This window comes from Sander lucioperca, chromosome 6, assembly GCF_008315115.2.
Source record: "Sander lucioperca isolate FBNREF2018 chromosome 6, SLUC_FBN_1.2, whole genome shotgun sequence".
In the NCBI taxonomy this organism is placed as follows: Eukaryota; Metazoa; Chordata; class Actinopteri; order Perciformes; family Percidae; genus Sander; species Sander lucioperca.
Genome location: NC_050178.1, coordinates 29,890,592 through 29,912,947, shown reverse-complemented (window position 1 = coordinate 29,912,947; position 22,356 = coordinate 29,890,592). Strand labels below are relative to the sequence as shown.

General features: G+C 39.9%; 3 protein-coding genes across 3 annotated transcripts in view; 2 read left to right on the top strand and 1 right to left on the bottom strand.

Annotated features, from left to right (window-relative positions):
- LOC116034688 overlaps positions 1–22,356 on the top strand; it is a 678,603-nt gene that overhangs the window by 37,184 nt on the left and 619,063 nt on the right. The window lies entirely within an intron of this gene.
- LOC116065136 (myosin light chain kinase, smooth muscle-like) overlaps positions 1–22,356 on the bottom strand; it is a 766,302-nt gene that overhangs the window by 190,850 nt on the left and 553,096 nt on the right. The window lies entirely within an intron of this gene.
- On the top strand, positions 4,683–6,883 carry LOC116034642. Its single transcript, XM_031277343.1, has 3 exons — positions 4,683–5,374; positions 6,237–6,567; positions 6,704–6,883. The coding sequence occupies exons 1-3, from the start codon at positions 4,770–4,772 to the stop codon at positions 6,881–6,883; spliced, it is 1,116 nt and encodes a 371-aa protein (XP_031133203.1). The 5' UTR covers positions 4,683–4,769.

Below are 22,356 nucleotides of genomic sequence, written 5' to 3'. Positions count from 1 at the left end.
AGTGCTTTTCTAGTTATTGAATATTTTTCCACCGCTGGTTGGATTATAACTTTGTGACATGAACAACAAAATGATGACATGGCATCGGCGATGATGTGAAGTTACAGAGGATAAAGTTACAGCTAGGAGCAGGGAGGATCAGGGGCAGGTAAGCAAAGCTATTTAAAACATTGCCTGTCAATTAGCATAATGCTATCTGAGAGGAAGTCCCGCCCTGGCGGCTGACAGGTGTTTATATTGTAATAGCCTAGCCTCTAAATGTTTAATCTGTCACTGTTACTTACCATTCTCCGGGTATTTTCTTTTCAACGCCAGTTCGACCATCTTCTTCCCCCGGCTTTGTGCCATCTCAAACAAAATTTGTGTGAAGTTAGAAGGGTGACATCGCAAATGTTAAAACCGTCTCGTGAGGATGCCGCGAAATCAGCCGTGTGTGTTTCACTTCACTGCGCAGCAACACAGTTGTTTTTTGTTAGGTAAAACATAACAAGAATACAGTAATGGATGTTACTGTATTCTTGCTTTGTTTCACTAGGGCTTTTTACAGTTACTGTACAAACGACTACCATTTTTCTCCAAAACGACACACATTTGAGATAAGATGTTTTGTCACATAACAAAGGATGCCTTGAATGTCATGAAAATGATAATAACTCATTTTTGACCAAAAATGCAGTTACTGCCTTTTTGCTTTGTAGGGCAGTATACCTCAAAGTGCCCCCCCGTCCACCCTTTACCCGTGCTGTCCTCCTGGCAAAAATATCAGACATAATCAAGGGGATTTCTCAAATGTAATTTACTAACTTGTCCAACTACATACATGTAGGCATATGAGCAGTGAGCACTATATTCAAATGTCTCAATTCAAAAAGCACAGCATTCAATTCAAAATGTAAAAATCAATACACATCACTACATCAGCCCAGCAGAAAGCCAAAAAAAACTAACAAAAAACAAAGCATTTTCATTATGCAAAGAGAAACCAACACTTGCTTTCCCCCTGCCAAAAATATCAGACATAATCAAGGGCATTTCTCAAATGTAATTTACTAACTTATCCAACTACACATGTAGGCATATGAGCAGTGAGTACTATATTCAAATGTCTCAATTCAAAATGTCTATCAATTCAACAAGCCAAAATCAATACTATATATTGCAGCATTGTGGGTCGGTCAAACATGTATTTTTCCGACTTTATTTCACGGGCCCTGAAAGCAACTCCTCTGGTCAAAAACTTTCAAAAGCATCATGGGAAAGCAAAAACTGCTTTAGCATCACAGCTAACGACAATAAAAGGACCGAAGATGAATAAGATATAGACAAAAGACTATCAATATTAGATCTAAGAATATGGATTTATTGCACAAAGTCCTCTGAAAGAAATACGAGTTCTAGGAAAAGAAGCACAGACTGTGGACCGGACTTTTACACTTCTCTGCATACTGATCCCCACCAGTCTGGCTTCAAGGCTGGCCACTCAACAGAAACTGCCCTCCTTGCTGTCACTGAGCAGCTTCACATCGCTAGAACAACCTCTCTCTCTTCCATTATCATCCTTCTGGATCTTTCTGCTGCCTTTGACACAGTGAACCACCAGATCCTCATTTCGACACTCCGAAATCTGGGTGTCGCAGGCTCTGCGCTCTCATTACTCACATCTTAACTGGCAGACCGAACCTACCGGGTAACCTGGAGAGGGTCTAGCTCAGAACCTTGCCCACTTAAAACTGGGGTTCCTCAAGGATCAGTCCTGGGTCCCCTCCTCTTCTCTCTGTACACCAACTCTCTCGGGTCTGTCATTCAGTCGCACGGCTTTTCTTATCACAGCTACGCAGATGACACCCAACTAATTCTCTCCTTTCCTGAGTCTGAAACTCAGGTAGCAGCACGTATCTCGGCCTGTCTGACTGACCTCTCTTCTTGGATGTCCACACACCATCTGAAACTCAACCTCGACAAGACTGAGCTCCTTTTCCTTCCAGGGAAGGGCTCTCCTACCCAAGACCTGACTATAACAATTGACAACTCTATAGTAGTCTCCGCTTCAAGACACTAGTACTTACGTACAGGGCCACGAACGGATCAGCATCCGCTTACATCCAGAACATGGTCAAACCATATACCCCAACCCGCCCACTTCGTTCTGCATCAGCCAAACTGCTGGCTGCTCCCTCACAGCGAGGGAGAACTAATCACTCAACGAAATCCCGACTGTTCACTGTCCTGGCTCCTAAATGGTGGAACGAGCTCCCCATCGATATCAGGATGGCCGAAAGCCTACACATCTTCCGCCGAAGGCTAAAAACGCATCTCTTCCGACTACACCTCGGATTAAAAAAAAAAAAAAAAAAAAGAATTCTTGAACTTGCACTTTCGAACCTGCACTTTCATTTGTCTCTTTGTAGCTTTGCCTATTTAAAGCTACTGTATTTGCACTTACTACTTGTGGTCTGGAGTTTGAACCTTCACAGTTGAAAGCACTTAATTGTAAGTCGCTTTGGATAAAAGCGTCAGCTAAATGACATGTAATGTAATGTAAACTCACGAAGCGCACCGGCCGTGCCCATGCTCTGTGCTTGAAAAACACGGAGAAGGGTTGAATCAAGAAAGCCAACCACTAATCATTTTTTATAACAGTTAATATTTTACATTCATCATTATGATAACATTTTTGGGGGTTTAAACTGGCCACTTTTGATTATTGTTAATCCCATCCCCAAAATGATACATTAGCTCGTACTTGTGGACCAACTCAACTCTGACAGATTGGTGAGGGGAGTGATAACGGTCATGTAATATCGATTTATTTATTATTAGGGCCCGAGCGCCGACAGCGGCGAAGGCCCTATTGAAACTGAAGGAATTATTTTCCCGGCAAATGAATTGCCTTTTTGAGGGGCTTAACTCGTTGACTCACGAAACTTTGTACACATATGTAACATGTTAAGATGTACAAATAACGTCATTGGAGCCATACCCTAAACCCAACAGGAAGTCCGCCATTTTGATTTCAAAGTTCGAAATTAGTGCGATTTTGGCCATTTCCACATGTCGTACTTTAACTAACTCCTCCTAGAGATTTCATCCGATCAACTTCAAATTCGGTCTGTGCCATCTTAACACATTAAAGATGAAAAGTAGTTAAAAGAAAAACTTTTCGTCATAGGGCGTGGCCGTGGCGGGGCGGCCATTTTGTGCGTTTCGCCATCAAAACAGGAAGTGGGTGTAACTCGAGTGTACATTGTCCAATTGGCACAAAACTTTATAAGAGTCCCACCCTGAGGACAAATAAAGGACGATATTTACTTAAAGTCATAGCACCCCCTAGGGGCAACAGGAAGTAGGCCTAAAAGTCAAGGTGCTATACTTTAACAAACTCCTCCTAGAGATTTCATCCGATGGACTTCAAACTTGGTCTGTACCATCTCAACACCTTAAAGATGAAAAGTTATTAAAAGAAAAACTTTTCATCAAACGGTGTGGGCGTGGCGTGGCGGCCATTTTGAGTGTTTAGCGATGAACAAAGAAATTGTTGCAACTTGAGTGTACATTGTCGTATCTCCCCGAAATTTCTCACGATTGACAAGGGTCCAGGTCTGAGTTCCTTTTTAATTGGTGATGGTTTGACCCGCCCTCTATAATTTAGCCACACCCCTTTTCACAGCTAATGAACTGTATGACGTAGATTCTTGTGTGAGGTATTGTTGAACTCGGCAGGGAGTTCCCTTTTCATTGGTGACGATTTACGGTGTCTGAGTGCCGCGCAAATGCACGGTTGCAAGCAGCGGAGTCCGCCGGAAACCCCGACACGCGCAGAGGCGCGAGGGCCCGTCCATCGCTGCTTGCAGCTTTAGTTTGTTTTTCATGACAACGATGGTGCTGTGGGTTAACCTTCTATGTTCCATCTTCAAAAGTGACACTGAATTTGAAAGAGCACATTGTAATTTCTGTAATTATCTATTATCAAAGTATTTATTAGTAATACAGTGGAAATTAGTAGAAATGTGAATATTTTTTTTAATTACACAGTATGGTCACTCTGCCATATAAGAATGCAGGCCTACAGTGGCGTGTGGGTTGTGAATTTGAGAGCAGAACGTAGCCTAACCGGTTTATCTCTTCTACAACATAAACAAAAAAAAGTTATTGCAAGTTAACAATGATTTTTATTTATCCTAAGTCTCTAAGCTTTAATTGTTAGTCAAATGTTAGAACAGGGGTTTAGGTTTAAGTCTCCTATATGTTGTTTCAACACTTTATTAGGTTCACCTATGCAACCCCTGTAATAAGTTCTATTGCACTGCATTATATTGAGAGGTGTTTCTTATTTTCTGTCCTCTTGTGTATGTAAATTTAGGTTCACATCCAACAGAAGCGAGGATACAATGTAAGGCATGCTGTAGTGGATTGCATTAGCTTGTACAGGTGTACCTGTAAAATTAACTAATAAGTCACTGAATAAGGGAAGATCAAGAAGTTCCTTATTTTGAAACGGTGTTGGGGGAAACACCACGCACACACATGCTGTTAAAAATAGACAGTTAATAAAGACTATTTTGCACATGACAAGGCTTTTGTTAATTCTTGTATTCTTTCACAGAGGAATTAAAATAAAATAAGAAATAAAACTTTGGTCACATGCAAAGCAAACACATAATGATAGTTAATAACATGAGGTGTCATTGCAGTAATGATAGAGCGTGTTTGCTTTGTTTCTCAAATGTGTATACTGTGCTTCCTTATTCTGCTTCAGGTTGGGAATCCGGATGGACAAGGCAAAAAAATTGAAATGGAAGTTCTTCCTTCCCTTCATGGCTGTCCTCATCTACACCCTGTGTATCACTGTGAGGACACCCAGGACGTACAGGGCCATCCCGAAGCCAAATGGGCCTCCGAAACCTTGCCCCTTGTGGATCTCTGAGCGGACCATCACCCCCCTCAACAATACTAAGCACTTACTGGTGTCAGCCTACATGGACCAGAGAGAGAAAGGCTTGGATATACGCATCATTGGCATATTTAAGAGAGATTCCATCCAACCCCTTTACTGTCTTTTCTGCTGCGCAGGCCACTTATCAAGGAAAACAACTCCAACAACAATTTTACAGCACTCAGACAACTTTGGTTTTCCCTTCATCACTACAGATGTCATGTGTCAGATTCCTCAAAACTGCATCGCGACACATGTCAGTCTCCTGACTCAGCCAGACAGTGTGATGGTATTCAACCAGACTTGTCTTCCTATTAGAAACCAGAAGACCAATGAGAAGGAGGAGAACAAGTTGCAGTTTAACTTCACTGTCTGCATCTCCAACCTGTTTGGAGACTACAACAATGTGCTTCAGTTTGCACAGACCCTGGAGATGTACAGGTCAGCACAGCAACAACACCACAAACCACAATGTCCAAAATGAGCTCAATCACCTTTTCTCTACACTGTATACCTGCTATTTATTGCAGCACCTCTGGATTGCATCACATGACACATGGGTCTCTGTTACTACGTCATTTCTATTAGTGTATATATGTGTGTAGGGAAGTTAGGGCAGGCACTGTCACCATGGTGCATGTAAATCTTTGCTTTTTATCTGCTTGCACTATAATAACAGATGTGTTGTAGAAGAAGGCCAACAGAAAGGAAGAGGAAATATTTTTGACTAGCATGTGCTGTAGTTTACATACATACTGTAGACCCTGGATATGCACAGGTCAGCACTTTACAAGGCAAATGTAGTATACAGGGGGTGGACACAATAACAACAATAAAACCAGCCTGAAAAATAGACATAGAGCTGAACCAATGTCTCTTTGACACAGGCTCAAGATAAGTTAAAGGAAAACAGCTAGTCTGGCTCTGTCCAAGTGTAACATCCGCCTAAAATCACCTATACAGCACACTAATTAGCATGTTATATCTCACTTATCAAGTATAAAAATTACATAAAACGTCCTTCTGTGTATAGAGGGGTGGTAGAGTGTGCAGTGTCAACAAATACTTGCTTTTTGTTGTATGTGTGCTTGAACTCGGGCTTGACAAAGCATACATCTGTGGAAGACGACAGCATTCCATTAAACTAAAAAAGCACTCAGACAACTTGTACTGTGGCACTGAACATGCTTTTAGTTATTTGTTTGAAAGGGATACACTCCCAAATGCACTTATTGTAAGCGGCATTGGACAGGAGCCTCTGCAAAATGAATGTATTTTAACCTTTTGCGTCACCTTGCTCCAGGTTGCTGGGTGTGGACAGAGTGGTGATCTATAACACCAGCTGCGGCCCAGACCTCGACCGCCTGCTGCAGAGCTACAGCCAGGAGGGCTTCGTGGAGATGGTTCCTTGGCCCATCGACCACCATCTGAATCCATCTCGAGGCTGGCTCTTCTCACAGAGCGGAGGTGACGTGCACTACTTTGGCCAGCTGACCACGCTTAATGAGTGCATTTACAGATCCATGGACCGCTCACGCTACGTCCTGTTGAACGACATCGATGAGATTATAATGCCATACCAACACAACAACCTGATGTCTCTGATGGGCATGCTCCAACAGCAGCATCCAAATGTAAGGGTATTTTGGGTGTGCATTTAAGAATAAAATAACATTTTACTCAAACGTATGTATCATATTTTAGTATTAATTTATATTCTGCTGTCTTTCCAACTTCCATGCTGCACCCATCGAACATCACATTCTGCAGACGGGGGTTTTTCTCATTGAGAACCATATATATACCAAGAAACCCTTAGGGGGAAATGAAACGGGTCCCCTGCATCAATGGAAAGGAGTGCCAGGTTTTAATATTCTGGAGCACATCTACAGGGAGGAGCCCAACAGAAACATATACCACCCCCACAAGCTGATAGTTCAGCCAAGGTAGGCTGACGTCTCTCCCATTAGTGAAGCCTGTTTAAAAGTATTAAATATAACTAGAAAATGCATTTCCTGCGGAAAATGGTTAGGCTACTAATCATTTGCACAAATCAGGGGTGTGATTCTTCCGGATAATTCCGGAAATCCGGCTTTTCTGACCTGAAAATGAAGCTCTCGTAAATCATGCAAATGGGGGGGGGGGTTGTCGCAAGGCACGGGTCGGGGTATTGGTAAACATAATGACCGGTCACTGCTGTCAACGTTTTTTGTGCCTCTGACTTATGTTCTTCATATCACTCCGCAAGTGGCTTAATTTGTCACGATGTAACTTTCAACATTCAAAGCAGAGCTCCACCAAAGAGCCTGCAATCGTTGCGGAAGGTTATTTGAATAAGAATTTTGGACGTGTGGGGGCGAACTATCTTCTTAGCAGAAGCCGACAATGGGACAATATTTTTATTTTATGTTGGCAATGCAAGCTGAAGCGATGTAGCAGATGACGTTGAGAAGTTGCAGTGAGGAATATTTTAGGAGCACCATTTTCGGCAGTGCAGAAAGGTAGTGGCCCACACTAACTTAGTGTTGAGCCGGGAAACATGGCTAAAAGAGCTCTACAGCGAAAAGATGTGCTGGGCAAGCCGTCAGTCGGTCGAAGCTAACAGAAGCTAGCTGGCGTAAGCTGACAGCTGACCAACGCTACCAAGTGATCGGCGGAGACAGGGAGTACATGTATTTGAAAGAGTCCGGCAGTTGTGGTAGACGAAGGTCCAGTCGGGAGTTTGGATGGAGAGTCCACTGAAGTCCACTGTGGTCTGAAGGGCTAATCCTCGCTAGATCACTAGCTAGTCGGGAGGTTGACAGCTAACGTTAGCCAGCTGAAGCTAACAGTCGATCGATGGTGAGTAACGTACGTTACACAGGCTGGCAGCAGCACAGAGTCCAGAGTTGATAAGTGGGGGGGATGGAGTAAGTGAGGGGGGGGGGGTAGAAAGGTGTTGAGAATGACCAACACCTAATCTTAAACTTAGTGTACTTAATTTGCTACGACCCGATCAGAGGTTACTTAAATTGGGACGTTCAGTCAAAATCAAGCATGTCACCTTCAAACGGGATCTCTGTTTGCAGGGTTCAGGCTGGACCCTCCCGGTGATCATGCTGCTCTGGGGGACCGGCTGTACAGTGAGAAGCCGCTGCTGACGGGCGCAGAGCTCTGCCGGAACTCCGACTGCGGTTTGTCCGCGCGGCCGTCTGACGGCATCAGTATCAAATTGAGACAGTTTTATTAGCGGTTAAAAACGTCTCGCGTTAAATAGTAGTCTAATTCGGTACAGTTGGTTTTAACGCCTGATGCGAAGTGTAGGCCTATAGGAGTACACATGAAAACTCTGAACAAGCAGCGTCACTCTGCTCTGTCTTTCTGCTGTGCCCCATTCACATAGTAGTTTTACACTATGTAGGTTAAACTCTGCAATTAATCCGCGGTTCACATGTATGTATGAACTGTGGTGGTCCGTTACACTGTAGGCTATATTCAACATCACTGATTAAGTAGCCTAAGTCAATCCTACAAACAACTGGACTTTAGGGTCAAGTGTTGTTGTATCCGGCCCATGTCCCGGATGTGAAAGCCTCCTTACTGGACTACTGAATATAATAATATTCCATTATATTTTGAATTGTTACCTGCCACCAGAATTTTGTGATTTCCTTGCAATAAATATTGACATTTTTACCATAAATTGGTGCCTAAAAATGTATCAGAATGCAGGAATTGAAGTCTTTTACCCTCAGAATTTCCTGGGGGAGGACCCCCAGACCCCTCCCCCCCTGCTTTGTGTGTTCCCGCAAAGACAAATTCTGAGCAAGGAAAAACCCTGAAGTATAATCACAGACAGCTATAAAAAACATTTAAATTGCAGAGTTAGAGTTATAACTTAATATGTACAGTGTCAACAGAGAGAAACACGGACAATTGAACAGACAGTGACAACATACATACTACATACCTACATACTGTAGAGAATGACAGTAACAGCATACAAACGGCATAAATAAAAATTTGTTATAAACGTGTGCTCTTTAAAAAGTAGAAAGCATTGTTTGCCAGTTACATTAAATGTTTAAAAATCCGTAAATGTCCGTGGGTGGGGCTGCATGGGCGTGGTAATGTGGGTGTGGGTGTGGGTGTGGGTGTGGGTGTGGGTGTGGTAGTAAGGAGAGAGAATAGGAGAAGGAAGTTTGTGTGAGGTGGACCTGGTCACCACAGACCCAAATCTTCTCAGCTGTTGCTACTGTCATATGCTGCACTGTCTCTTCATGTGGCACTATTATTTATAGTATAACAATGCAATGTGTAATCAAGTGATGACTGATTAACAGTAATGTAAATGCTAAATGCCTTAATACCTACATATCATGTAAGACTCAATTTCTCCATTTCTTCGCACAAAACTCTCCAGAAAGTGCCATTTAATGGTTTATTTTTTTTTTTAAATGAGGGGGGGGGCTGTCGCAGCGTCATGGGTGCGCCGTATATTTTCCTGCTTTTTTGTCCTTTGCCAATCACACCTATGACAAATTAACAGTTGTACTCTTTGCCTTAAAAGTAAGCAGAAGATAATGTTAGTCAGGAAATTCACCATGAAGATCAATTTTGTACAACGCTAGAGTATGATGCGTAAATATCTCTTTCATCATAGTCATATTAACTTCCACTGCTCACTTTTAATGCAAAGTCTACAACTGTTTGTTTTTGCAAATGACATTGACTCATTGAATGGTTTCAGTTAAGAGCAGTAGTTCATCAATATATATTTTTAGACTATCATTCAGTCGGTCCGCTATTATCAGCCATGCTTTTTCTCGCGTTTTTTTTTAAAATTTTTTATAGAGGACGAGTTTCCTTCTCTACATATTATATTCCTTGCACCCTTGTATATATGGACATAGAAAATAAAGACACTGAAGAAATTGGACTCTCAAATCTAGAAACTATTAAGATAATTAAGTGATAAAGTCCATGCATACTATAAACATGAATGGAACAGAGTATATTCATCAGTTATTTCCCCCCCCAGCAAAACATAAGGTCAAAAACCATTGAGGTGTCCTCTCCCTGTTGTAACATGAATGTACAGTAGCCTACATCACTAGATAGTTACTGGTCCAGTGAACTAAGACTATAATTTAGGAGGATTGTACAATTAGGATATGTTCTTTAAATTGTACAATCCTCCCAAATTATAGTCCCAGCAATAACAACACAAATTGTGTGTTAAGAATGCCAAATACAATGCACATGGAAGCGGAACAAACATGCACCTGTTGTATTTTAATCCAATAGGGTAATAGGGTAAAACCACTGCTCGGTGATCAGAAAAGGCTCCAGGATTAAATAAATCCTGGCTGTTAGCCTGGTCGGGAGCAGGCTAGCTGCACAGAATAAATCTCCATGGTGATTTATGTGTCTCCACTTTCGTGAAACCGAGTCAAGGCTTAAATCATCCAGGATAACTGATAAATCCCGGCTTAATCCCTTATCTTGGTTTTGTGAAACAGGCCCCAGCTCTCCTGTCTAGCCGCAGTTAAAATGTATTTAACGGTCGAAAAGAGACATTTATAAACAAACGGGGGCTAGTTTTAAATAACAAAAGTCCACAGATTAAATTTACCTCGTTTGAGTTCAAGCGGAAGTCAAAATAACCTGAATAAAAATCGATTATATTCCTCGTCTAGCTTTAGCGCCACTCGACAAACTTTCAAAATAACGTATTTTCAGTGCATTTAAAGTTTTGACAGAACCTCTGACCAATGATGTTCAGTATCTCTGACAACAGAAAAACGCCCCGAAACAAAATAAACCAATCCGCATCTTTCTACGATCTAAAGTGACGTACCTACCGGACTTTTAACTCAAAGAGCCAATCATAAGAGAGCATCGCTACGTGAGCTCCACGTGTGTCCTATTGACAGCTAGTTTCCTCTGCTGGAGCTACTTTGTATTGCACATTCTTAAATATCTCAGAGCCACTTTAGTCTTTCAACATAAAACTTTGTACAAACATTACAGACAAGTTAAAGGAGAGATCCTGTGAAATTCAGCCTGATGGCCCTTATTATCACTGATTATCTGCATTTCAAATAGGAATTGAAAGGGAAAAAAATAAGAAAGCTTCCATTTTTTTATGTTAAATATTTGATCAATTCAACTCTTTCAGAGCCTGAAGTGAGATCAACACACCTAATGAAACATAATGAGTGTTTGTTTAACAGTGATGTCATTTACATGCATCAGTTCTTCATGTTCTGGTATTATACAGATTAAAAAGTTTCCATATTAAGAGACAGAAATGTACATGATCAAAATGAGCCCTAAGAGATTAAGGTAGGATCTAAAAGGCAAAAAAACAAACAGTTAGAGCTTGTAAAGAATGATCAACTTGACAAACAGTTACACAGAAATAGTTTTCATTAAACTTTAACTGTTTAATAAAAATACTCACCAACAACAAGCTCCATGTAAAATGTTTGAGGTGGCTGAAGACGAGGAAAATAACAGGTGTATTCTCCACTGTCAGATATCTTTGTATTTCTGATGATTATGGAGGCGTTGCCGTGTTTCAGTTCATCTGGAAAATGAGAGACTCGACCTTTGAACTCTTCACTCTGACCATCTCGACCGTTGTTGTAATGTTTGCCAGCGTCATACATGAACACCTCCTTCTCACCGGCATCTTTCTGAGCAACTTTCTTCCAGTCAAAGACACCTGATGCAATGTTCTCCTTGGTGCGGAGGGAGGGAAATGAATGAAAAATGAAAATCGAAGCATGTTTTAAATTTTCACATTCCCTTTTGACAATGAAAAGGAAAAAACGCCTTGTATTTCAATTTCACATTTTGTATTTTAAAACGAAAATCAAATAACCATTTTTTTTTTTTTTTTTTTTTTTTGTAATACCTGTTAATGAAATGAAAATCGAATGACCAAAATATACACTGACCCAACCCGGTCCGTGTACTTTTTCGTTCATTCGATTTTAATTTCATAAACAGGTATTAAAAAACAAAAAACAAATGATTATTTGATTTTCGTTTTAAAATACAAAATTTGAAATTGAAATACAAGGCATTTTTTCCTTTTCATGGTCACAATGGGATGGGAGAAATTAAAAATATACTTTGATTTTCATTTTCTATTTCATATACCAAAAGATAAAATCATTCGAAAATAGAAATGAAAAAAGGCTCGTTTTTTCATATTCAGAGACCGGATGTTGTCATTTCCACGGCAACAGCACCAGTGTAGCCTACCATTGGTGGTGCTTTCAGCCCAGGCTGAAATTACTTTGGAAACCCTAATGCATATGTTTATATGTATTGCCTCATTTATGTATTTCATGAAATGAAAATCGAATGACCAAAACATGCACTACCATATTTGCTTTAACTCAGGCTGCAGGGGACATTCTACGCTTAACATGAAAAAAAAAAAAAAACACTTAACCATCACCATATTTCTCATGGCCATATCTTGTCATGAACACTTAGCCTGTCAAAAAAACTAAACTGAAATTCAACGATTATAGAAGTTCTCTCACGTTAACGTTTTCTTCTTCATTGGCGCCTATGGCGAGGAAGAAGCTTAACGTGGTTTAATGTACCTAAACAATGATCAATGATTACCAAATTTCTATCTCATATTGCTCCTCATAACCACTGAAAACTGTCAAAAAATCTAACCCAAAGTCCAATTATTATGGACGTTATCTGACTGATCACTGACTTATGTCTCATTGATCATTGTTTAGGTAGATTAAACCACGTTAAGCTTTTTCATGTTAAGCGTTTTAGAATGTCCCGGCTGCAGTTGAGGGAAACTGTAGCCTATAACTTCCTGAGCGACTGATCATCCATTTTTTGCCCCCCTTTACATAAATATACATAAATATGGCTATGAAATAGATAATGAAATACATAAATGAGGCAATACATATGAGCATACGCATTAGTCATTATAGTTCAATAGCCTAGATACATATGTTTTACTTTTATTTATTTCAGGGGACTTTTACTTATTCCATCTATTTATATGCACGTTATTTTCAAAGGAAGTTTTGTTATCTCACAGACTTCGACTAAAGGCAACTAGCAAGCCTGCCTGACATCAGTGCATCATAGCATATCACTATCTGCAAACAAAATAAAATATGACTAAAACACGAGCGGCAGATTCCCAGCTCAGCTAGAGCGGTAACGCCAGCTCTGCAGACGGACCAGAGTCAGTCAGCACTGGGGAGGGAACCGCAGGGACCGAGGTCACAGGGCTGGAGGCTAGCTGCTAGCTAGCTGCAGCAGCTAATATTAGAATATTAGACCCAGCAGCGGAGGTCTGATGCCCATGATCTGATCCCGAACCCTCGGTGACTCTCTGCCAGATCAGCAAGCAACAGAAAGTTTGCTGGGATTGGTAATGGTGGCGTAATGGTAACGTTACAGCCGTGAACTGAAATTCTATTTCCTCAGCTGGTTCGACTCTCTTGGGGCGAAGTTGTCTGTGGCGGGTAGAGACAGAGAGTCAGAGGAAGGAGGGAGAGAGGGTAATAAATAAATGTGACATTATGAAATAAAAGTCCCCCCAAGCATTATCAAGAGTATGTTTCCAGAGTAATTTTAGCCTGGGTTGAAAGCAACACTGGTAGGCTACACTGACACTGTTGCCTTGGACATGACAACTTCCGGTCTCTGAATATGAAAATAACAGGCTTTTTTCATTTCTATTTTACAGTGATTTTATTTTTGTTATATGAAATAGAAAATGAAAATCACAGCATATTTTTAATTTCTCCCATCCCCTTTTGACCATGAAAAGGAAAAAAATGCCTTGTATTTCAATTTCAAATTTTGTATTTTAAAACAAAAATCAAATAACCATTCGTTTTTTGTTTTTTAATACTGTTTATGAAATGAAAATCGAATGAACGAAAAAGTACACGAACCCTTGTGTAACTCCTGTAACAGGACACAAGATGGTGACAGAGCTCCGCGTCTCCCCGCTGCTGCTGCTGCTGGGCGGTAACGTGCAGGAACATACAGTACTACTGATTAGAGTTGAGCCGGATACTCAGCTGAAACGAGTATCCGGTATGGATAAAGCACTTTTGCCGAGTACGAGTATTATACGAGTAATACGAGTCAATATCTGTCCTCGGAATCCTCATTGGGAGCTGACTGTGTCTGCGTTCTGTGATAGGCTAGTCGTCACAGCGCCCCTCCCCAACACACATACAGATTGTGTTGCTGTGTCCCGCTCTGCTCACTCACACAGAACAGCTCTCTCTCTCTCTCTCTCAGGTTCGCCGGTCTTTTCCGTTAACGTTGAGGGTTTTTTCAGCTTCAGGTTTGTTTTTTACTTCGGTTTGTAGTACTTACTTATTAACCAGTAGAGTTCTGGTAAACGTGGGGTTTGTTCAGACGTGGTGCTTGGTAGAATGCGACTCGTGTTGCGTCTCTGCCTGTCGGAGATTTTTTTTCTTTTTTAAACCGTCAGCTGGCTCTAAACAGATCTGAAAAACAGCGTTGGACTATTTGATCCGTAGAACACAGCCCCCCCCCCCCCCTCTCTCTCTTTCTCTCTCTCTCTGTCTCTCTCTTACTCACTCACACACACTCACACACACACACACACATACCTGGTGTGAAAAAAAAAAAAAAAAAAAAAAAGTCACACTGATCATAAAAAAATTAAAAGTTAAAAAAAGAAAGTTATGTTGAGTATGAAAACTCTTGTTCATTACATTTTACTTCATAATTGCAATCCCATGTGTTGTATTCATTGTTCTTGTTCTGTATATAGTTTGTTTGTTATCGTGATCAAAACCATTGATCTGAAGCTCAATGCTGATGCTGTCATGTAAATAGTTTTCTAATCAGCAATAAATATAACAATTTCTGATCAACCCATATCAATTGCATGCTTAAAATAACATACCGGTTAAAGCCCCGCCCATTTCAAGACAAACGATCCACTTCCGGGTTAAACCCCGCCCACTTCCGGGTTAGGCCCCAGGAGAGAGTCCGAGTACAGATACAGATACAGATAATTCATATGGTTAACAGATACAGATAATGCTGTACTCGCTCATCCCTACTACTGATACAGTCACTGGGAGTCACAAATAGAGGTAGGCTAATTGAAAGTAAACTGTGTGCAGTGATTTGTAAGAGCTCCTTATTTTTACAATAATTCATCGACAACTATGGAGCGTCTTCTGGATCTGCTGTGTTTGTGTCTTCTGTGTTTGACCGGGAAAACACTTTGTGATGAAAACGGTAAGAATGACTAACTTTACAAATAACTTTGTAGATATGAAGGCGACAGACAGACAGAACCGGGTGTTGTGTAAATTTTAAGGATCAGGAGCACGCTCTATGGACTATATTAATTATTAACGGCACAGGTTATTGATCTATTCCTCACAGATGACCTCTGTGTTTTTTTAAAATATGTCATAATTTGGCATGCAGTTGGTCTTTGACATTGGGTGGAAACAGATGTCGTGCCAAAAACTTGATTGCCGTCTGTGGTAGCCTGTAAACTGCATCGACCAGTTTTTTAATTCCAAAGCTCACTTTGAAAACTATATTAGCCTATAGCCCACCCAGAACTCTTGACTTGTTGAAATGCCCTTTTAAAAGACCAATTCAACAAGTAAAAAGTTCTGGGGGGAGGGCTATATTCTGTCAGCTATCAGCCTGATGAATAAGAACCAACTCATTTTTACGCAAAAACAACTTTTCAAAATCACGGTGGGACCTCACTTTTGTGCATGTGCAAAAGTGCATTTTATGGGATGTATTGCCCCTCCTAAGGGCATTTCAGCAGAAAAACTACTGTGTGGGCTTTAATCTGTCAGATATAAGCATCATTATTTTTTGAGGCAGAAACCACTTTTCAGTGACCAGGTAGAAGCTGCAATCATTTTTTGGCAAGTGGAAAAAATGACTAGATTGGTTATAATCTACTGCGGTGATTCCCAACCAGAGGTAGGCCTACATGTACCTACAGGGGTAGCTCAACTAATTTGAGAAATTATAAATTATTTGTTTAAAAGAATATATTGCATATTGACATTAGGTCAACTGTAACATCTGTTACAGGTTATTTTTTTTTTCGATTGCTTAAACACTATTTTGAAAAGAGGGACCAGTTTTTCAAACACACAATCAGCAGAACACCTCAGACCCTTTGCAAAATGAAACACTCTTGCAAAAACTATACTATAAAATATTTGTGTTACCATATGGAACACACACATTTCATATGACATACAGTTTTTGCTGATTGCTTACACACTGAAATCAAAAGTATGACACAATTATCAAAACTTTACACTCAAGGAGGAAAACATTGGCCCAGATGTGCACCACTACAGGCCCAATGTCACCCTCACACTTTTTGCTAAACAATACACACAGTGATTTTTAAAACACTAAACACACTTGTATACATTAGACACAGTATAATATAAAGTATATCATGATGGCACTTCCTTCCAAAGCAATTCCAAAACACTGACTGTCAAACCACACCTATGAGCCAATCTGGGAAACAGCCATCAGGTGCGCAAACACACGATTGCTTAATTTTAGACACACCAATCAGGTTTAAGCACTATAAAAATGTAGCAGGTAAGTCTAGTATTTTCTGTACTGTATTTTCAGTTTTATATATATATTTTTTTTTTTTTACTGTAATTGTAACCTGTACTGGATACAGTATTTTATGTTTGTCTGTTGTTTGCTGAGCTAACAGTGTTATACACACTAGTAGCATGAAAACTAGGACATGTTTTGTTGTGATTCTCCATGTTGCCATGTTGACTGATTTGGGTATGTGGAGAGAAATAAATGATATGTTCCTCAGTCTGCAGCATTGGTCTTGTGTAGTGTTTGGTGATCTTATTGTATATTAGCACTTTCTCTGTGTACTTCATTTACAGTACTCTAATCACTGAGAAGTAGAATTGCCAAAAGTGTTTTAGGTTAGCAACAGCAGTGTGTAACTGGTTCAAACTGAATTAAGTCATATGAAATGTGAGTGTTTCATTATGCAAAGGGTCTGAGGTGTTCTGCTGATTGGGTGTGTGGTTGTGCTAATTGTGCGTAGTGTTTTGCAACCTGTTCTCACTCCGAACTCCTAAAATGCAGACGTCTGGACAGTGGCTCAGCGTCTGAAGTGACGAAAAAAGTGCCAAACGTACCGGGGAGAGCAGCAGCTACATGGGGTTTAGCGAGTAGTATCTAAGGGGGAAATTCTGCATAAGGAGGTTGGTCGGGGTAGTGGATGGATCAAACACAGGACTTTCACCCAGGAGACTGGGGTTCATGTTAGAGGTGTGAATCTTCACTGATCTCCCGATTCCATTCAATTACGATTCCATTAGATATCTCGATGCATCACGATGGTCAAATACATTTTTCTATTAAAGCCATATTTAATTCATAGCTTTTCAAGCTTCAAAAACAAAACATTCTGCAGTGCTCTAATACTAAATAAACTTCCTGAATGCGCAAAACATACCAGAATATGTAAACAGAAAGGTTGTTAGGCCTACAATAAATTGTAAACAGAAATAATCGATTATGGCCCGGTCGATTATCGATGCAGCATTGTCCATGTCCGTGATGCAATGCATCGATTATTTGATTAATTTCAACACCTCTAGTTTGTGTCCCGCGTGTGTCTTTAACCGTCCCGTTATTCCCGCGTCACAGAAACGTAAGCCCACCCACGACCTTTTCCTTAACCTAACTGCGTCAAAAAGGACGCCCATAGTCCCGACCAAGGGCGTTTAGATAAAGCGTGTTATATGCCGCTAAAAGAGAATTTTAGCGTCAATAACAACGACAAAGGGACCTGACCAAGTGTCTGTACTTTACGAGATGGGAGTCAGAATCTGTTGTTTTGAAAACCGGTCCCTGTTTTCAAAATAGTGCTTAACAATCGGAAAAAAAACTGCTGTTGCTAACCTAAAACACTTTTGGCAATTCTACTTCTCAGTGATTACAGTACTGTAAATGAAGTACACAGAGAAAATGCAAATATACAATAAGTTCACCAAACACTACACAAGACCAATGCTGCAGACTGAGGAACATATCATTTATTTCTCTCCATATACCCAAATCAGTCAACATGGCAACATGGAGAATCACAACAAAACATGTCCCAGTATTCATACAGCTACTAAAGTAGTGTGTATAACACTGTTAGCTCAGCAAACAACAGACAAACTTTGTGTCTACAATTAAGCAATCATGTGTTTGCAAACCTGATGGCTGTGTTCCCCAGATTGGCTCATAGGTCATTTGACAGCCAGTGCTTTGGAATTGCAAGGAAGTGACATCATGATAAACTTCTGTGTCTGATGTATAAAAGTCTGTTTAGTGTTTTGTAAATCACTCTGTGTATTGTTTAGCAAAACAACACAGTCTCACTCCCTACTCGTCAAATGTCTGACGCATGGCCAAAGACCCCTGGCGCTAAGTTCCAACGAAAGAGGGGTACCTGTTACGTTTTTTTTTGACGGTGGGGTCCGTCAGATAGACATTCATGTTAATCCCTCACCGTCGGATATAGACGAAAGAAAAAACACGCGCCCTTAACTCGAAATATGTGGCAGTTTATCATAATTATTCATAATATTATTTCAGTCTTATTACCGCTGAAATATTACAGTATGCTGTAATACACAACATTACGATATGATCCGAGCTAGACGTTTTCAAAGCCGATATCCCACAATGCAATACGAATCGGACAGTGATCAGCGGGTCTTTAACGCCAGTATCGCTTCAATGTACTGGCTACATGTGTGCTGACTCAGATTTTAGAAAAGTCGATCCAAAGGAGAATAAATAGTTGAAAGCAATACAGAATGCTTGAGAGCCTTACTGCAATATTTCCCGGATCGGATTGTAATCGATGTTTCCTTTTACAAAAAGATATTTCCAACATATTGATTCAGAAAAATTACATTAATTGGTAATGGTTGTTTGGAATGGGCTGATTGCTTGGCCTGTGGTAGTGGTGCTTGTAGAATTCTCCAAAACCAAATAGTATCCCAAAATTACTTACAGAAGGACCCCAAACCACTTAATATGCAACTCCACTGTATAGCCTACTACTGACCTATAGTGTACTTCTACATCAGAGTACATCATATATATATATATATATATATTATAATAATAATAATAATAATAATAATAATACATTTAATTTATAATGCACTTTTCATCAAAGATCTCAAAGTGCAACAGGTTAGAAACAAAAAAGATAAGCAGTTTAAAATACAAAAAAAAAAAAAAAACATCTAAAGGGGACCAAAAGCTTTGCTAAAAAGAAATGTCTTAAGGCCTTTTTTAAAACAGTCAGTGGATTGAGGTGCCCTCAAGGTGTCAGGGAGGGCATTCCACAGACGTGGGGCAGCAGCACAGAAGGCCCTATCTCCCATTGTCCTGAGTCTGGTTCTGGGTATGTGGAGGAGGTTTGAGTGAGTGGAGCGGAGTGAGCGTGTTGTGTTTTGTGGGTTGATAAGTTCTTTGAGGTAGGGGGGGGCATGTCCATGGATGCATTGATGTGTGAGGAGGGAAACCTTGTACTCAATCCTGGTGGAGACGGGAAGCCAGTGGAGTGAGTGGAGAATGGGCGTAATGGGGGTAATGTGCTCATGTTTCCATGTCGGACAAAATTTGCAATTAGACATCAATTTTCGGCCCATATTTTACGAAATATATATGTATATATATATATAAATATAAATAAATACACCTGAGTCTACACCTGTGATTTTCCACTTAGGGAGAAAATAGAAATATTCTACATCAAGCTTGTTGTTGGTGAGTACTTTTATTAGAGTTATAAAGAACATGACATGCTTAATAGGAATGTAACGATTCACTCAACTCACAATTCGATACTATTCTCGATGTTCAGTTCATGATGCGATTGAGCTGCACACAGTAAGGACATTTGTGTTTGGTAGATTATTTCTTTGTTGTAACAATGAGTCTTAAAAATAAATCGTATACCATTGGAAAGCCTGATTATTTCCCTTTTAAATGGTCCCACATTTGTAAGGAACATGCATTTGTGGGATGAGCAGCAGAGCTGAGTAGTGGGTTGCGCCTATGAAAAATTTGCCAAATCGTCACAGTCTGGGACCAAACTCTATCTTCCAAGATGACAACACTCATCCCCACAGGGCGGGGTTTATCAGAGACTACCTCCAGAATTTGGGAGTGGAGAGGATGGAATGGCCTGTCAGCAGAACTGACCTCAACCCCATTGAACACTTGTGGGATCAGCTTGGGCGTGCTGTTTGTGCCAGAGAGACCAACACAACCACGTTGGCTGACTTGCTACATGGGCTGGTTGAAGAATGGGATGCCATCCCACAGCAGGCTGGTGACCAGGCTGGTGACCAGCATGAGGAGGAGGTGCCAGGCTGGATTTTCCACATGCTACTGACACTCCTGTTTGTAAATGAATAAAATGGGAAATTGCCAATATATGTTGTTACTTTAGACTTCAATTAACCAATCCACCAAACAAGCAAGTCTCCATTTTCTCGCGCGTGGTCTCCATTTTGTCCTGAGAAAGTGGGGCTTTGTGCATTTCCCAGAATCTGTCCATCCTGCCAACTGACTGAAGCTTGTTTTTTTTATAAGTGAAAGTAGAAACTACAATATGAAAAGTTCAGTTTTTTTTTTTTTTTTAGTTTAGTTTGTTTCACATAAATACACAACATCACATACATAACATAAATGGTAGAATGTGCATGTTCACAAACGACAAAAGATTAGAACAAATGTAAAACAAATATTTATCTAATATATTGGCAAAAGGAGTGAACACGTGGGATCCTTTACTTCAGTAGAAGTACTAATGTAACACTGTAAAAATACTCTGTTACAAATGTCCTTACAAATGTTACTTAAGTAAAAGTCTGTAATTATCATCAGGAAATTGTAGTTAAAGTATTAAAAAGTTAAATGAAAGTACTCAATTCAGAAAAATCCTCACATTTTAGAAACTGGAAATGTTTATTATGGGATACTGCCCAATCTCCCCATGTTACTTCCTGCCAGCTCTCCACTTTCTGGTCTGAGGTTTGATGTGAATTTTTAAATGTATTTATTAGACTAAGAGCCCCACATTTAAATATTTTAACCAGAGAAAGTTACATGTTTTACTCCCCTCCTCTCTCTCTCTCTCTCTCTCTCTCTCCCTCCCTCTCTCTCTCTCTCAGGAGAAATACCGGTTAGTGTTTATACTTCCCTTATCTGATGAGGAGACAGTAAATAGTAAGAGCTGTAATGCCAACAGGTTCATAGGATGTTTAGGCTACTAGATCTGTTTCTTTGCAGAGCAGTGGTGTTAACGCTGTGCATTGGAAATGACAACATCCAGTCTCTGAATATGAAAAAACCGTCCTTTTTTCGTTTCTATTTTTGAGTGATTTTATTTTTTGTTATATTTTGTATTTTTTTGTTATATATGACCATGAAAAGGAAAAACGCTTCGTATTTCAATTTCAAATATTGTATTTTAAAACAAAAATCAAATAACCCAATCGTTTTTGTTTTTTAAACACCTGTGTATGAAATGAACATCGAATGACCAAAAGATACACTGACCCCTTCCTATAACAAGGCAGCTATGTCTTAATTGACTTGTCAGGTCTACCTTCAGCTAACATACGTAATTATGACAGTGAACTTATCTTTTCAGACTCAACAACAGTTGCTACAAACAGGTGTGACAGCAGTACCACAACACAAACAACTGTAACAAGTAAGAGCTTAGAAATAGTTATGTGACGACTTGTCCATAGAATATGTAGTAAAACTTGATCGAAAGTAATTTGGGTTAGAATAGATTTGGGTTTGTATTGCAAGCAATAACATATGGTAACAAAATGACCGTTCCATTTGGATGTGACCATGCCTTTCATATTGTCATACTTGATGACCGTTTGTTCATATAAACGTTCTTTTCAGATTCAACACCTATTGCTACAACACATCCAAACACCACAACACCCACATCATCACCAACATCTGCAGTTACCAGTACGTTTTTCAAAAGATGGCGTAACATTCCATAACTAGTTGTTGTTTATCAAATTTGACCTCTCTCTAAGTGCTTAGAAATAATTGTTATAGTATAAAGTGCAGTACTTGATCTGATGTCAAGGGAATTATTCATGACACAGTTATAAAAGCATTTACTAGTGAAATCAAACTTTATGACATCTTTATGACAAGTCCAAATTGTTTCACTTGACTTTAGTGTAAGGAAAATATTCATGACAATTGAAATGGTCGCATGACAGCCAATTTAAAAAAAACAACCACTTATGACAGTTTATTGTAATTTTAACACATACAATTCAATAGGTTCTTTAAGTTTGATC

Bases quoted from the DNA above. Each gene is read 5' to 3' on its own strand.
- LOC116034642 (XM_031277343.1), top strand. From the start codon at position 4,770: ATGGACAAGGCAAAAAAATTGAAATGGAAGTTCTTCCTTCCCTTCATG. The intron at 5,375-6,236 runs GTCAGCACAGCA...ACCTTGCTCCAG, and splicing joins CAGACCCTGGAGATGTACAG to GTTGCTGGGTGTGGACAGAG. The intron at 6,568-6,703 runs GTAAGGGTATTT...CACATTCTGCAG, and splicing joins TCCAACAGCAGCATCCAAAT to ACGGGGGTTTTTCTCATTGA.